At 42.9% G+C, this 18,033-nt stretch overlaps 1 protein-coding gene and 1 non-coding gene across 18 annotated transcripts in view; both read right to left on the bottom strand.

Moving 5' to 3' along the window:
• HMBOX1 (homeobox containing 1) overlaps positions 1 to 18,033 on the bottom strand; it is a 118,431-nt gene that overhangs the window by 39,190 nt on the left and 61,208 nt on the right. For 16 of the 17 annotated variants that reach the window (XM_067294441.1, XM_067294433.1, XM_067294440.1 and 13 more), the window contains exons 5-6: positions 11,790 to 11,900; positions 4,811 to 4,964 (exon numbers count right to left, since the gene is read on the bottom strand). In XM_067294441.1, the coding sequence (XP_067150542.1) occupies positions 4,811 to 4,964; positions 11,790 to 11,900 (265 nt within the window). The remainder of the gene's footprint in view (positions 1 to 4,810; positions 4,965 to 11,789; positions 11,901 to 18,033) is intronic. The other variant, XM_067294437.1, reaches the window with a different exon arrangement.
• On the bottom strand, positions 7,399 to 7,585 carry LOC136991717 (U2 spliceosomal RNA). The gene has a single exon (XR_010883929.1). It is a non-coding gene; the product is annotated as a U2 spliceosomal RNA (small nuclear RNA).

Below are 18,033 nucleotides of genomic sequence, written 5' to 3' on the forward strand. Positions count from 1 at the left end.
CTGCTCCGCGAGGATGGCAAAGGCCAAACCTTCTCCGGCTTTAGCAGGCAGCTGCTGGAAGGGCGGCAATGGCGTTCTGGACGCCGTCCCCGCACGGCCAGGGGAATCGATTCACTGAAAGCAGTGTGCGAGGGTCTCTTCTTGGATGGACTTAAATTGGCTGCTCTTTCCATCGGACGGGAACCGTAGCTGGCATGATGCAGGGAAACTGGGAAGGGAAACTGAGGAAGGGGAAGGAGACAGGTCAAGGATGAAATGGTGACAAACCATTGATTCAGCTCAGCAGTATCACGAAATCACATCCCCAGTATCTTAGGAAATCTAAACCCCCTGCTCCTCCGAATAAAGTTCGCCTTCGATCACGAAGCCAAATGAAGCACCTGAGTCTGTTCTGCCATCTATGATGTGGGAATAATAGGTATCTATATCACCATTTTATCTAGTCTTATTTAATCTAAATACGTTCTAACAAAATAATTTTTCAGGAGCAAAGACAAGTGTTAAAAATGAAAAACCAGACCCACAAAACCACACCAAACAAGCCTCGGTGAGAAAGCAAAGTCCCTGCTCCCCAGACAAACTGAAATACTTTGAACTACTGAATTATTCATTTTGGTTAGAACAGAATTTACAGTTACTTTAATTTAATCTTTGCATAAAGCGTATATTTAAAAAGAAAGTCCACCACCACTGCCTTGGTTTTTAACGGCACTCAACAAGAGAGCCTTAAAATGGGTGCACAGTCCTTGATTCTGCTGCCAATCGTAGATGGTTCTTTAGTAACCATTTGCCTGAAAAAGCAGCTAAACCCCAACTCCAAAATACGATTAGAGGAGAAGCACAAATCACATATTAAAAAAAAAAAAAAAGACACAGTTTCATTAAAAAAAAACCAAAACACACCCTAAGGGAATTTTCAGTTTCGTAGTTCTAATGAGAGGGGTTGAAAAGAAGTCGTAAAGCAGAGGGAAAAAAGAAAATCTTTGGGACAAGATGCAACAAAGAGGAACACAGAACTGAACCAGAAACAGACTTTCAAGTGTAACCTCAGGTTTCAACGCCTACGATTACTGTAGTCCTCGCTCTATTCCCGAAGGAGGGCGAGCCACACGACAACATCACCGCACACAAAACTCAGCATATTCGGCGAGGAGGAGGCTCCAGAAGAGAACGGGTCAAGGTTGATATCACCAGCACAGCAGCGAGAGGGAGCTTGCGCTGCAGTTGTCTGAACCACACCTCGTCTGCAGTTAAATATAGAACTTTACTTTCTGGAACTATTGCTCCTCTTAACCTTCAGATCATAAATATTTGGAGAGATGTTTAAAAAAAAAAACAACAGAAAAGAGAGAGGGAGAAAGAGACCTCCTGAATCTCTTGTCCGAAACCTAAGCCTAGCAACTAATAAACTATCCTGGGAGAATTTCCAAAAAAGCAGTAAAGACCGGAGAATTGAGTTACAGAAACCACAAGCAGCTTTCTGGAAATCCAGTATAAACCAATTACTTTCTTTAATACACATACCCTGTATACAGCCACTCATGTACATTAGCCACTTAAGTATATGTGCTGGCCTTAACTCTGATCTTCATTATATCAGGTTGACACCAATATAATAATTAATTGCATTGGCATTATCATTGATTTGCATCTTTAAAAACAGAGAAGCTAGCTCCTCAACCTTCACCTTTCTTGTCCAGTTCATGGGCCACATCCTGAGCGGTGCTGTGCATTTCCAGCTGCAGGGTACGTCTCTTTCTAGAAGCAAACTTCTCAATCGAATTCAGATTCTTTCCTTGGAGAAGTGCTCTCAACTGGTTTGACTGGCTTTTAGCAACTGTGTTTCTCAACAACCGATTCCGAGTCAAAAGCCCATAGTGTGGCCCACCACATCCAACTCAAAGAGCAGCCCAAGTCTTTGGTCCTCACCCCCACAGTGCTTCTATAGCTTCACAGCAGTTTTAGAAGGTTACAGGAAGAACTACCCGCACCACCCACGTAAGAGTTTCTGTTAACATCTAGAATCAACCCTCTTATCTTTAGGCATTTAACTAAGTCATCAAAGCTAGGTCAAATTGCAGAAAGCTCCCTTTTAGTAGCCAGAGGAGCAAGGAGGTGTGCATTGCCCTTATGAGTTGCATCAGTGGGATGCAATTACCTTCTGGATTCCTATTTCTCATGGCTGAATAGCTTAAAAAGCCCAGATGAACAGAGGAGCCCAAAACTAGGTGGGGATGAATTCAGGCCTGAACCCCCCACGTGCACCAACAGCACATTGAGACACTGCGTGGCATAAAACACAACGCAGCAGAACCTGCATGTCGTCAAGGAAAATAGTCTCTTAAACTGGGTAAAATGCCTCCACTCACAGCCAAAACCTTATCGGTTAGAGAGAAACATAAACTCCCAGATAAACGGAACCAGACCACACGCAATGCCCCAAACTATTCATGGGCCAAATGCATCTTTCCTAACCCTATGGCATCCAGCGAACCTGATCTGCTTGGGCCAGACAGCTAGGACTGGGCTTACCTTCATCCTGGCTGGTGCTACAAGTCACGTTATTATATCACTTATTAAAGTATAACAGTTAAACAACCGTATTCCCAACTTGCTTTATGGTGCAATTTTACCCCCATCCAAAGTTTTTACCACAGCTCCAGTTTAGTGTGCTCTTGCATCAAGGAAAGCTCCTCAGCCACGCTTTCCAGTACCCACACACGACGCCGTGCGATTCAGTGTTCACGGTGACCTAGCAAGGACTTTGCAAACTAATATTAGAGCCGGGATTAAGGCAACGTGGCAAAAGTCTCCATCTAACAGCACAATAAAAAAAGAACCCCAGCAGCCAAGACCTTACAAAGCACAAGACAAGATGCAGCGAACAAAGTCAAGAACAACAAAGAAGAGGGCAATGAAAATAAGATCAAGTGATCTCGTATCTTAATACACAACTTGACGGTTTCAAATGTCAACACCGATTTGGTTTCTTTTTTTCAATACACAAAATCAAATCTTTCTAATGGACACGTACCAAACCATTACAGCTTGTCTGATTTCTTGAGAGTGTCACAGCAGAGCCTGGCTTTAGAGAGATCGGAAGCAGGGAAGGGCAGTGCTTGCTCGCTTAGCTTTCTCTTTCTGCTCTGTGTTTCCACAGCACCTAGCACAAAGGAGTCTAAGGCACTATCATGATTCAAACGGCAAATAATAGTAGTAATTGCGCTTTGAGCCAGACAGAAACCAAGGGAAACACCCATGCCCAAGAGAGCTCTAATGCTAGTTCAGAGTGACTAAGTATTTCACATACAGAGAGTTAAGAAGAAGACGGTCCCATCTCAAAGGGGCCCAGAGCTGCAGCATTTCCGTCATCCTACATACTGCGACCAGAACAGTCGTACAAGCACGCTAGATATTGGTCCCATACTAGACGCTGCACTGCCTGTTTGCTTTCTGGGAGGGGGATGCTGCCCAGATGCAGACGCCTGGGCTATCAGATCCCAGCACCGAACGGGTCCTTGCATTAGCTGGGTCTAGCAAAGCAGAACAAATTTTAAACATTTACATTATTTCCTTTGGGGAAAGATTCAGCCAAAGCTGAAAACATCAGTGCAATGCCAAGACAAAATATGGAAACAAACGCAAGATACTGGCTTCAGTCCTGCAAAGCCCCTCTGATGGCCGGTGGCCTCACAGAAGTAGGTCCATCCTGCACACAGAAACACTCCCTGGTTTAAGTAAGTGTCAGTTCCCTGAGGGAGCTCAATATTTTGGTATTAGCTGAGGCAAAAAGCAGGCACTTTCCTGCTCCTAATCCGTTCCAAAGGCCTTTTTGCAAGCGAGGGGAAGGGGAAGCGTTCCAGAACGTGCAAAAGCACATCCTACAAATCTGCTGCCCAAGGGCTCGATGGAATTGCAAACCAGGGAGGATGGCTGCACACGCAGGGCTTCGCCGGGCGCTTTCACAGACAGGAGGTTCCTCGCGCTCCCACGCCAAGGCAAAGGAAAGGAGGGGAGGGAAGCAAACTCCTCCCAGCCATTCAGCTTTTAAGGGAAATAAGCATTCATCCCTAAACTACCTTTGAGCTCTCCGGCCCTTTTCTCTTATCCAGTGTTCTCCACAAAAGACAGATTACTGTAAGCAGAGGGAAAGGCAAAGCACGCAGGCAGCTGGGAGACCAGGCTCAGAGTGCTTCGTCTCTGCAGGGCTGAAGAGCTGGGAGCTCTAATGATCACCTGCCACTCTGCATATGTATTTGAAAGATCCACTTTGCTCTGTAGTGTTCCTAGCTCATGTAAAAGGACTGTAAGAGCCTTTTTGGACAAGGAATCTCTCGCTTGTTAGGCAACGTTCTGCCCTTATGCAGCACCCTGAACAATTACAGTGCTGTAGAAATGCCAGTATCAAATATAAAACAACCTGACACATTATGAGGAGAAATCAGTAAATTGGGAAAGGAGAAATGGAGAAGGCAGAGACTGCACAGACCCCCACCAAGGCAGAGTCTGGACTGGAGCAGATGAAAAGGTTTCTGCAAAAGCAAAGGAAGACTTGAACACCAATACTTTCAAACTGAGCTAAGGACAAGATTGCTCACGGGCTACGAAAAAAGAGACGCTTTTTAAACAACAAACAGGGTGAAACATCTCCTCCTACTCTGCCATCTAGAATCACATGATTACACTGATTATTGGCTTGCATGGTGCTAAAGCCCATCCATGGAAATGAAGCTGGTGCTCACCAGAGCAGGAAAAAGCATACTTGAACTGGCTTTAAAACGCCCATCGCCGTAACCCCAAAGTGACATACCTTTCCATAACAGCCAGGCACTCCTTTCTCCACGTGAACCGACTGCCTCGCCGTAGTCTGAAGGTCCCAGAGGTAGCTGTGACTGGGGGAGGCGTCTGTCTCCATTCTGGCTCTTCTATTGGGATAGGAGCGGGTCTCATGCTTAACGTAGCCCCTAAGAATAATAAATACTGTGTTTCCTAGTGGACTAAAAGGCATGCTCATTTTCTCACTCCTGCTCGTGAAAAAAAGACAAGACAGATGATGAAACCATTCAAACTAAAAAAAGCAAAGCATCATCAAACAAAGACACCTTAAAGATACATAAAGCCAGATAAGAGTTCCCCTCCCCAACCTCCAAGCCAGAGAGATGCGAGGTGGCCACGGAAATCCAAGGGAGGCATAACTGAGCCTGTCGTCTTTGCTGAGAGCCACTTTGGAAAAGCGCTCCCGTCTTCCTCAGGAGGAAAAGTGTCGTACAGAAGGGGCGAGCTAGGCTCCAGCTGGGATTTGTCTAGGCTCTGCTGCTGCCTCTTCTGCCACAAAAGTGGGAAATTGCAGGTTTCTATTTAATCGTAGAGCACTTGCAGGAAGCTAAGTTTATACCAAAGATATTTCAACCTGTCCAAAAAGTTGATTCTAGGCTGCGTAAATACTTGAAATAGCTCCGCTGATAGAGACACACCCAGTGACCTGTGCAAACGTGGGCCCCTGAGTGCCAGGTGGCCTGACAAAGTCTTTGAAAGCAGATGAACGTCACGCCTTTCCTCTTCTGTCCCCCTTCTATGGATAAATTCCTCCTATCACGAAGCTGGAGCTGGAAAGCATCAAGTAAGAGAGGAGACTTGGCACGGTGCCTTCGGGAAAGGCCCTTTGAAACTTACCCCTCATTCTTTCCACCATGGTCTCTCACTTAACAAATCAAGACAGACCGGGAGACCGATCTTTCATATATCCGTTGGTGAGGAAGGTAACCTGGTATGGGACATTAGTAGGTAAGACAGGGTATGTTCTGAAGGACAGTTTTGTGCTCAGTGACTTCCCTTGGAGAGAAGAAATAGCTGCTCTTGTAGCCAAAAAGAAAAAAGAAAAAAAAGAGGTTGTATAAAAAGATAAATCATCACTCAGTTCTCATATGCGTACTGAGCACAACTGGAACCTCGCACGCACGACGGACGGCGACCCTTACTAACGGCCGGCTGGGGAGCCTGCACAGATGACTTCCCAGAGCTTTACTGCCAGCAGCTAGTTTTAGTTCTCAGCTTACTCCACATATAGTTTTACCGCTACCCGAAATATTTTCTACTTTGCCAGTTTATTGGGAGGCCGTTTCAAGGAAAGTTCCTTATCTGCTCCTTCCAGCATTTGCATGGCTTTGGGGTCTGGGTCAGTATAATGTTGCTAGATTTTAGGTACACTCTGAAAATTGGGGGGGAAAAAAAAAGTGTTTATGTGGAGAGGATTAGCTTTTCCTGCATTGTCTTAGCAAAATACCCTCGCCAGCCAAGAATTTGGGGGGCAGGTGTTATCTCTGCCTGTTCATAAGGAAGATCTCTCTGAAACTGTTCTCAAGTTTTAAGGAAAAAGGGAGACTAGGTGAATATTAGTGATGCCTAACATCAGGGTAAAAGATGCAGAGTAATCACAGCAAATTTGCCTGAGATTTTGCAGACAAAGGTTGAAAAAATATCTGTATTTAAAGCACCGATTTGCTCCTGCTTCTTACACGTTCACTTACTGATATAAGATGCATATATATATTTTTTGCTTTGGTAGCCTTGCTAAATCAACTTACCTATCTTCTCTTTTCTATAGAGCAACAGCGAAACCAGCAGCAGATAAGAGAGAAGAATGCGGAGAATTATAAATACGTACACACCACTGCTTTTGCACAAGCACAAAGACAGAAGCATCTGAATGGACACAGAGGCACAATATGTGCTTAGATTTATCTGCGGACGTCTGCACCGCTGCCACAACCGCTGATATGGCAACCAAGGGGGTTTTTCTTCTCTCCCTCAAATAACTGAGCCCTTTGGGCTCTTGTTTATCCTGCTGTTCCAAAGCATCGCTCCAAAACTCCCTCTACCCAACTCCGCCTCTTTACAGCTTAGGAAGTTACACGCTGACGCTAGTGTAGAGTCTTTTCACAAATCCCTCAAATAGCTTTTAAGAAGGGAAACGTCTCCCTTTCTACTTGAGCAGAATGAGAGGAGCAAATGCACTACGAGACTTCTGCCTTAGTATATGCATCAAAAAATAAGACATCTGTAAGGGGCGTAGAGGTGAACTGTCTAGGAGGAACTCCTTTCACAGATAAAAATGAGAAGTGACATCTCTCGCTAGCTGCCAACGCCAAGTACCTTTTGCAACAAAACAGTATTTTCTTTGAGCAAGCCAGTATTTTCTCAAATTTGGGGTGTGACTTGGAGGAAGCCGCAAGTGGGTTTTAGGAAGAGGAGATGAGCGGTGCCTGCGACTGGAACGCAGCTCCATCGCTAAACTGGAAATTCCTCGTGGCAAAGGCCTTCCTTCTCTCAGCACATCCCCCGTACTTATCCAAAAGAAAAAAGTGGTGTTGCTTAAAAGCATCCCACGCAACTGCTGGTTCACATCACACGGCTCCCAGAGGCACTGCAATACAGGGGTGATGCGCGGGGTGGCTGGAGCAAGCCCCGGGCCATCTCCCAGATCCAAGAATCTGTTTAGTAGCAAGTCTTTGCAGCAAGTACCTATCATATATTATACTGATAAGAACAGATATCAGGCTTTAGTTTAGCCAAACTGACCTGACATCACATGATAAACAACTTTCAGTTACTACTGAGCCAGGCTAGATTTGAATCAGTAGCCTGCACAGCAAAAGGTTCCCTGCAGAGCTCATTGCTTAGATGGAAAGGATCAGAGAAGGGACTATTTTCGGTGAAGCTCTGTAAAATAGTAAATCACCAGCAACACATTCCCTGTGCAAATCTCCCAGGATATCCAGCCCCTGATTTTTTTTGTAAGCTTTTCTTTTATAGCTAAACAAGAGCTGCTATGGGAATAACACGAGAGATGCTACATCTCGATAATAACTACCTTGCTTTTTCCCTTTTGTTCAAGGAGAAAGAGCACATGGTTTTCTCCAAGGTGACCACAGCTGCCTTCCTGTTACGAGACTGGTAGAGATAGAATATCCAGCTTACATGGAAGCAGCCTGCATCCATCTGAAACTTCAACACACCGTTTCTCGATGCCGGCTTCAGTTTGCAGTACACAGAGGCAAAAGAAATGCTAAAGTTACTTCATAACAAACTTCCCACATTGCCCAAGACCCAGTGCCAGCTAAACTCATCAGGCTAACTATTGATGTACATTTATTTATTTATTTAAAAGCCACGGGTTCTGAAAAATTAATCAGAACATTATAGGACTCTATGCCCTCATATACTGGCTTCTGAAACCTATACTATTTATCGACTGCCAAAATGCTCTCAGTCCTCTACAAAACACAAGAGATATGGTGCCCGTCCAAAAAATGCCCAATCTAAATGAAAAGCATCCCTATTAATTGGATTAGAGAGCTTTCAAACGCTAACATTGAACACTGACTTCTTCCCCTCAACAAAAACCTGCCTTTCACCCTAATTGGCAAGTGTTCCCAGAAAAATTTACAAGCACTTCAACATCAGAATTCACAGCATTGCCATTAACTCTACCAGAAGAACACAGATCAGGACGTTTTTGAGCAAGAGTACTGCATTCAGTAAGAAAACAGGTTGTTTTCTGATCCGTGAGGCTCAGGTCTCTTTTGTAACGTTCCAAACTGCTGTTTGAAGTTCTCTGAAGAACCACCACCAAAGCTATGAGAAATACAGAAAATATCCATGCAAAACAAGCAATCAAAAGCACGTAAACAACAAAGAGCATATTCCAAAGGCCAAAGAAAGCTGGTAAAAATAATGAAAGCTACAGAACTGCCAAGTCCTTTCTGTATTCTTAAGAGCAGCAACGTCTCTAAAACGTTTGTCCTAAGGCTCCACAAAATGAAGTTCTTGGGTTAGCAGATGCAGGACTGTTTATGGATCATTTAAAGCATTATATAGCACCGCTATATATTTGAAAGAAAAAAAAAGGATCTCTTTTGATGTATTTACAGGTCTTCTTTTGTCCCTTATACCACTGCAGAAATTCCTGGCTGGGTGCAGTATATAAGCATGGTACGAGATGGCCCCTGCTGTGAGGACCTTACAGGCGAGGCAGACAAGTCATAGAGAGGAAGGAGTCTCGTCTTTAGATGGTAGATGGGAAAGCGAGGTGCAATGTTGAAACTATTTGCTAAAAGTCACACAGAAAAAGTGGCAGAGCCAAGGGAAGAGTCCAGGTCGGCCAGGCGGTCTCCAGTCCTTTCCTCGTGAAACAACTATTCTTCCTTTCCAGTTCACAGACTGGTTGTACTGGGTTTCTTAGCCCTTCAAAACCGTTTCCATTTTAAGGGAAAGTTCTCTTTCCGTTACTACACAAATGAATTCAGGCAGAAAATGGACCTAGTCTGAAGATCTATTTTCAAATATAAGGACTGAAAAAAAAAAGAGGGGGAACTAAACGTTCCCAAAGACCTCACTCTGCCCATTGGCAACTCAACAGCGAATGTGCTCCCGCCCAGAGGGACCTGAATGCGTCTCTCAAAGGAAAAGGATTCAAATCCAGCAGCTGAAACTGGAGAAGATGGGATATACGAGAACAGAAAGCCAGATGTCACTTTCTAGTAACTTTGTTTAGAAAAAAAACATACCACTCATTTAATCTCTTAAGCTTTTTCAGAGGAGGACAGTCTTACTGGACATCTACAGAGAGCAACTAGGACTGCAGCGACTGCATTGCTCCGTTGTGGGTATGGCAGGAGGCTCTAACGATTTTCTCATTTTCTGTCTCTAAAGAAGGCAGCAGAAAGTCTAGTCAGGCCTAGCAAACTAATCACAGGATACTGTAAATAGTATCCAAAACTTAGGCTCCAAACTGTTCTCTAAGAGTAGTTTAAAAACAGGATTCTTCGGACATGGTTGGTATCTCCGTTAAGACACTGTACACGCTGTCAGCACAAACGCATGTTAATTATCTCTTGGCTAGCCAGTCTGACCTGCAACATGTTAGATGGCAAAAATTCAAAGCAGTGGAATATCCTAAAATGAATAAGTAAATACAATCACATTTTCCTCAGGCAGACTTTTCCAGTAGCTATACGAAAACTGAGAGCCCCCCCCTTTCCCCCAGCCTCTCAAAAAAAGCCACATTTTATTTAGTTCTAAAGGGAATTTAAATGCATCAGAATAGTCTCTCGGCATTGGCAGGGGAGCCTTTTCGCCTTTCACACTACTTGAAAATCTCTTAAGATCTCTTATTCGAGAAAAGGTTAAACTCAGACAACCCCTCTTCAAGAAATTTCCCCACGTGAATAAAAAGAAAACTGAACAAGACCTCAGCAAGACAATGCATTAGAGAAGTAGAGGTTAATGTCAATTCATTTCAATTTAAGCTGTAACCGCCAGTATTGCTAGTCTTCCTTCCTTAGACACTTCTCAAGAGCAAAAGGACAAACAAGAAGCTGTGAGCTTGTGGATATCGGGAGAGAAAGAAGGGTAAGAGGCAGAAGTAAAGATTTTAGGGCTCGCTTTGACAAGGCTTCTCTTATCCCAGTACTATTTCCTAAAAATTTCCAGGCAATACTGGAGAGAAAAGATTCACATGACTACAGGGAACATCTACGCAACAGTTTTCATCTTCAGGTGAGGACTTTTTGGATTTTTCTAAAGTCTGCTTTCCACCAGCTCTAGTTCTCTCCACTGTTTTGGAGGAAACACCTTCCATCAAAGGGAAACGGTGGGGAATTGCTCCACAGCCTCCAGCGTGAGGCTTTCAGAGCAGCTGACACTGAAAGCCTGTATCCAGCAACTTTGCCGATCCTTGGCGTTACACCTCCAGCCGCTGCAAAAGCAAGGCTCCTCAGCAATCGCAGCAGCTTGTCAGCACCTCGCACCCCTTGGCATTTTCATTCTTTAGAGCTGTTTTCTAGACACTTAATGGAAAGGACAGGCTCAACTCTGGCTTTGAACACATCCAACCTTAAGCCAAGGCATTCTCAGGCCAACGGACAAGCCCTGGAGCCTCTTGACTTACAGCTTACATACAAAGCAGACGTTTTGAGGATCTGTTTTCATTGGAATTTTTCTTAATAGAATTCTGGACATTGAAGCCAAGTTTACATTAGAGAGGCTGAGTCTTAAATTTTTGTAATCAATGACACAGTTAATTTAACTGTGTCATTGCTTAAAGGAAATTAAGGGTAAATATCGTGATCGTTACAATGGAAGTGTGCAAGGGAAAGACAAGAACTGCGGTCAAAAAAAACTATGGACAAGAACAGTGCAAAGAAATTAATTCGACTTTGCACACTGTCGGTCAGTTAAAGACAATGAGGAACTTTGTTTCTCTTTCTATATTTGGAGGAGAAGCAGATGGGATTTGAAACACACATCTCTAACATCACTATGACTATCAACATCCTGTCTGTGAATTTGAGGTCCAACCCAAAACCCCCTGAAGTTCCCTCAAAGTTCCTCTCAGCTTAAATGCATTTTTTTTTTGCTGTAACTTTGTATTATGTGGACATTATTAATGTTTTCTCTTTGTTCATTCTTAAGAGCTTTGGCATATATTTCAAGTCAGCTGACTGCACCTTCATTGACAGCTTCTGATTCCAAGATTTAGCCAGTGGTGAGAGGACAGGCCAAGTCTCCATGACTAAAGACCTGGGCAGACACCTACAGATGAGTCAGCTCTGGATCATTTGCTGCAAGTGAAATGCAGTTTTCTTCCTACCCTCCCTAAAAAGTAAGCTGGTCGGAGGGAATAAACTGCACCGCCAAGCAGCGAATGATTAGTGATAATCAAAACAAGTGACAAAAGGCTTTTTTTCATAAATAAAACAGCAGGAGCTGTTTAGCCTATATTTGTTTACCAGGATTTGTCTTCTCAAGCTGGTACCATCTGTAAAATGCCCTTTTCTTTTGCTCACTCAGGTCCGACCCCTGCTGCAACAGCCAATGGGAGATCCGGCTCTGACTGATACCTGTAGAAGACAAAAAAAAGAGAGAAAGAGGAAGAGAAAACTTGTTCTTTTTAAAACATTTTAAAGTGATTTATATACGGATAAAAGGTGTTAAGAAGCCCAGGAACTCAAAGCTAATGCTTCAGTCATAGAAAAGATACAGAGTTCAAGCTTCTCCCCATCCTGTTCCTAAATGCTTTAACTTTTCGCTGTTGTTATTTCCAGCTTTACTCAAGATAAATTCTGGAAGCAGCACAACCGATCTACAAGCAACAAGGACACAAACTGGGAAGCCAAATCTACCACTGACTTGTGCTGTCCACATCTAAACCACAGCTTCCCTGATTCTTAGATTTCTTCATCTGTAAAACAGGAACAAATCCCTTACTACAATTCTATATCAAGAATGATGCTTAGGAGATTATTATCATTAAATGCTTGAATAAGAAGATAGACGTGGAAGCAGTTCATGCCATATAGACCAAACCACCCCAGAAATGGAGCAAGCCAACGATCAGCTGCTATAACATGGGCCAGAAAAAAAAACAGAGGTCCACACAGGATTTGTTCCAGAATTCCAAGATTATGTTTAAAAATAAGATTTCTAAGGAAACAGTAAAAAGGAAAAAATACCTAGAAGCTGATACAGTTATTTCCAAAGCATGACACAGAATGCAAGCTCAACACAGAAAGAGGTGAAAAGATGGTTAGAGGGAGAAGGACCAAACAAAGCAAGAGGTTTCAAAATGCACGAGTAGTAGGGAAACTGCAGATTCATCTGAAAATATCAAAAAGTACTCCAAAATAGTTATAGTATGCTGAATAACTGAAGCAGTATAGCAGGTAGGAGAACTCCCTGTGGTCTCAAGAAGGCTCTCCAGCTATCAGAAAGGGTTAACGCCACATAAACTCTCCTGAGAATTAAAGTTTTAGGAGGTGCTCAAAGAAACAATATACTGCTGAACACCACCTGTGCCAACACCTGCTTGGTGGTAATACGAAGGCAAGTAGAAGGCTGGTTTCCACACAGAAATCAAACTATCTCTCACCTCTTGAGATGTGTGAAGGTTTTATAAGATCTCATAATCATATTTAACTCACAAAAAACAACCCCCTGTAGTTTTACCGCTTATAATAAGGGATTTTTACTATGCTTTTTTTTTTTTTTTTTTTTTTTTGCATTGAACAGAGAAGCTAGTTAACTTCAGAATGATTTATCTCGAATCTCAGGTGTCATATTCAGGTGGGTTAACTCCAGCCAGATTTTCAAAATCACAGGATTTATGCTCTTAACTGTTCTTCATTACACAAATTCCTAGAGGCTCTGAAATTTTAACTGTCTTGTGGAAAAGGGACAGGTTTCAAGCACAGAAGCTCACTGGCATTCGACAGAGTTCTGCCCACAAAACATCTCCTGGCTTGGGTTTTTTTCCCCTGTGCATTTATTGGTCATCTCAATACCTGCTCCCAGAGGCTGCCTTTGCAGAAGAAGTTCAGAAACAGCTGGGGCAGTCAGAGTTGATCATCCCCAGGGCCCATATTGGGATATACAACTGGGTTTTTCCTATTAGGAAAGTGGAATTATTCAACCAAACACAAGCCTTGGATTCTGCCAATTTATTTCAAATGTCTCTGCAGAAGCACGCAAGATGATGAAAACAGAAATCAATGTAAGCTGATAAAACCCGCCAGCCTAAAACGAGGCCTGAATCTGGTTGAAATCAGGCAATCTAGATGCCTGATTGTCAATGAAAAGACCAAGTTTTGAAAAGTCGCAGCTTCCCATCCACTGTCATGATTTATAAAAGCCATTTCTTTAACACAGTGCTGTGGGACACAAATGTTTGTGTCTCGCTGCTTTTGGCTGCATGGCTCCTATTAATCAGTGGGTAACAGCAGCAATAATTTACTTGTTTACTACAGTCCACTTACGCTTATTGCACTGAATTAGTGTTTATTCAGTGTCTGGATAACAACATAAGATACAAATGCAAAGCATTATTTGATAAAAATTATAAATAGAGATTAAGCAGCTTCAACAAGAGTCACATAGTGGAAAATCCAAATTCTGCCTGAGAGGCTGCCTGATACTGTCGTAAAGCGGTACAGATGTTAGCCACTTCAGACAACGTGCTGGAGACGGAGCAAAGGAGCAGGAGCCAAACGATTCAGGCTGCATGCTGCCGTGTCCACACGCTTTGTAAAGGACATCGAGATGTTCAGATTCAAAGACAGCACTATAAATTATTTTCGATTAAAATTATAAAATTAAAGTTATTAAATTATTTCTGATTGCTTTTTGATCCGATTGATTTTTACGTTATTATTTGAGTGCAATATCTCACGAGCAGCAGCGCAGTCCACAGCACCTTTTGCATTAGCAAAAAGCCCATAGCCCGTTTTTCTGTCTGGCTAGCCGACTTCTGTAGCAATGCTGCAAACCCAGATAATATCTGTCAGGTACAGCTTAGGTAGCTGATCTTGCTTTTGGTCACAGGCATGGAGTAGACGACTTCTAGAGGTCCCCTGAAGTCCCAAGTTCTGTCATTTTTTCTACTTTTTATTATTCTGCTTTCTTGTTTCAGAGACCGAGGTGAGAGCTGAGCTTTTTAATGGTTTCCTCTACCTATACCACTGCTCCTCTTTTTGTTCTTAAGACACAGAACTTTTTTTTCCCCCTGTATGTCAGCTCAGTTTAGAAGCCCCAAAACTACATATTCCAACAGTCTGACTGATTCAAGGTCACACGCAAAGTCAGAAGCAGAAGAACCGACCCAGGATCTCCTAGACCCCAGCACAGTGTCTTAATCACAAAGCTATCCTTCTCCCCTTTCATTAACACTCCCCACCAAAACTGTTGCTACAGTTTCTAGCATCTTCAGTTGATTTTATACAGTTGACTCATAGGGACGCTGACTAGTACCACCATCAGTACCATCGAGCCACGTAGTCTGCAATCATGCTACTTTAGGAAATTGCTCTGGCAGTCAAAAATAAATCATCCCGCTGCCAGAAGCAGATTAATGAAGTAAGTTCTCCGGAGTACTGAAAATCCAACCGTCTTGTGGAAATTCACTCTCGAGCTGAACTGCGGACCTCAAGGCAGAGTGACATCCTCTGGGCTCTGCCTCAGCAGGGACAGGAACACGCTGTGACGAGCACTACTAGCTCCCTCACGGAAAATACTGGAGAAAGAAGTGGTAATGACAAAGGATTATAGTAAATCAAACGCTGACTTCTTGTGTCACCCACCACTCCTTCCCCTAGCAGGTTACAATCCACAGTCGTAAAAAAAGAAAAAATTGAGATGACAGCACAGGCATGCTCCTCTGGCCAGCCCCACTCTCTCCCTAAGAAATTATTTTGGGAAAACTTCCCTTCCAAATACATGAAAGAAACGGCTAAATACATCACAAACAGAAGGCAACTGGTATCTGCAGTGCAAACCTGTTCATAACCCTCAAAACTGCTCTTCTGCAAGGCTCTGGTAACTAGTTTTCACCTTCACAGGTTGATTTGTTCTCTGCCTCTACTTTGAACTTCTTTAATGTTTCCTTCAAGAGGGATTTTTAGAAGCACCTGGAATATATCAGATTTGGAGAAGAAAGTAACTGACTGTATCTAAATTCTTCAGTTTGTAAGCAAAGTCCTAGATACATATAATAAGTGCTTGCAAAGGACATCTATCAATTTAAGAGATTAGCAAAGTTCGTTAACAGGAAACCTGCAAAGATCGAAATCATATAGAAACAAATCTTTCCCTGTGTTCCCATGAGTATTAAAAAAAACAACAACAAAGAAAAGTGTTTTTAAAATCCAGTTTCTCACTGTTTCAGCTGATCAGTATTTTCTGGATTCTCTTCGCAACGGAACTAGTCAAGTTTCGCTTGGTTTGGATTTGCTCAGCACCTCAGTATTTAGGTTCCAGCACTTAAGGGATTTTATTTATGTTACAGCAGTGCTTCGAGGCTGCCTTCCATCTCACTAGATGCTGTGTGTGTTTAGTATAATATAAAGCTAAGTCTTAAAGACCTCAGATCAATTAAGACAGAGACAGTCGGGCAGGGCTGGATTGCGCAGGAAGACTAATCGGGAAGGTTAGCAACACTGCACATTGGAAAGCTCCGTCTGTTACGTACTTTTCAAAAGAAATACCTCAAAGTTTTATTGGTGGTGGTGGGGTTTTGCCCCCTTTTTAAGTGGTGGGTTAGGGTTTAGGGTACTAACCTAAGAATTGAGAAATCTTAATTAAAAGTCCTGCTCTGCCACAGGCGTCTTCCACCGTGACCTCAGGGAAGTATGTCTTTTTTTTTCCCTTTGCTCCCCACGTGTAAAAAATGGAAAAGGCAATATTTCCAAACCTTGCAGAGGCATCATCCATGAAAGCATTTAGCTGTGCTGCAAAGAGCTCATCTGCGTATATTCCTCCCTCTCTCCTTCATTCTAGCACCTAACAGAAAGACATTCGTTTCTGAAAACAACTCCCCTCATCTAAGCCTAAATGCTTAAATCAGGAGACAGCGTCTTTTACTAAGCTTACACTTACCTCTTTATCCTTCACCCTCTGACCAAAGCCTGCTTGGTGGCCAGATACAATTCTGGTGACAATTAAAGCAAATTACGGCGTGCAACTTCAAATTCACGTTAATAAAAATTTGGCATCTCACCTGCCACACCTAGGACTATATACCTACCCCCAAGTAAACGGCAGCGACGTTAAAAGGAGCTTCAAACAACAAGATAGGAAATTCAGCAGGAACTATTATTAGCTCCTGTTTATACTGTCATTTTTCTTATCAGTAGGAGATTATTTATACAGAGCCCAACCCAAGTGCTTCTTGTTTATCTTATTATAGACACCATTAAAAAAGTTTCTATATTAAGCAGCTCCTGTATTTAGGACCAGCACTAATAAGTGTTATGCCAGGTTTTTGCTTCTTATCAATCATTTCTTTATTTTCAAGTCACCATTTAATACTCTCAGTTACTCTTTTCCAATCTGCTCTCTCCTATCGCTACACAAGGCATCCCTGCAGCATGTCTTCCAGGTTTAATTCTGCATGTCAGATTCATTATCTACCTAACTTTAAAAGTTTCTGGTAATTTTAAGAAGAGTAATAGAGCCTTAAATTTGTTCTACTGCAACAGCTGACTTTAGCCTTCAGGTCCATGTCTGTCTCTCTCTCATATATCCTCCCTCTCCATCATTTCCCATCCCCTTTCCTTGCAGCACAAGAAAAATAAAAGGAAAAGTATTTTACTGTTGCAGAGTCTTTAAATGCAAGCCTGCTCAGTGCATTTTGCAGGACTGTGCCTGATGTAGGAAGAGGTATTCTACAAGTGCATTGCAAGGTTAGAATTAAGACAAGAAAAAGAAAGTTTTTTTTTTTTTAAACAAAATCCAAAGCAGGTTGAAGAACTGGTGAAATGATGTAAAATGGACTCTCCAAATGGCAGAAGTTGCAGTGGAGATTCCTGCACCAAGCACAGAAAGGTTACAGGATACAGGATGGGCACCAGCATGCTGATAAGCAAAAGGGAAATAAAGAGCCGGACCCTCATCTGGGAAAATGGAGTTTACTCTCTGTCATGAGCTAATCCAAGATTTGCAATTTGAAGACATGCAAACACATTGTTTTAGCTGAAGTTCATCACTTATAAATCCAATTTGGCCAGCTTCAAGCACAACATTAAGAAAGGGAAGGGGAGGTTTAGGTTCCTGCCTAAAGGTCTAACGTCACTCTGTTCAGATGCACTGTTACTCCTTTCCCTGATTTATGCCACTCTTCCCTCCCATTACACACACACACGTTCTTAAAGAAGCCTAACCAAGTATTATAGAGACAGGAGAAAGTTCACAGCATGGGTAGCCAAGACGAACAACCCTCATTCCGGAAAGAGCCAACCATACATGTTTCATTCCGTTCTTTCTTGCCTCTCTTCCCCAAGGCAGAAGAGAGGAACGGTAAAAGCTGAGACCACGTTATTCCACATTCATTGCATGTGCTAAACAAAGCACTTCCAGCTGACAGACGGCAGCAGTCAGCGGTCAGGCAAGTCAAATGCGCCCCATGTCTGAGCCCCAGCTAACCGGATGCTCCAGAAGCAGCTTCCTATGTTTGCATTCGGACAAAAGGTGATTTGGATGCCTAAT

Source organism: Apteryx mantelli, chromosome 3, assembly GCF_036417845.1.
Source record: "Apteryx mantelli isolate bAptMan1 chromosome 3, bAptMan1.hap1, whole genome shotgun sequence".
Taxonomy (NCBI): Eukaryota; Metazoa; Chordata; class Aves; order Apterygiformes; family Apterygidae; genus Apteryx; species Apteryx mantelli.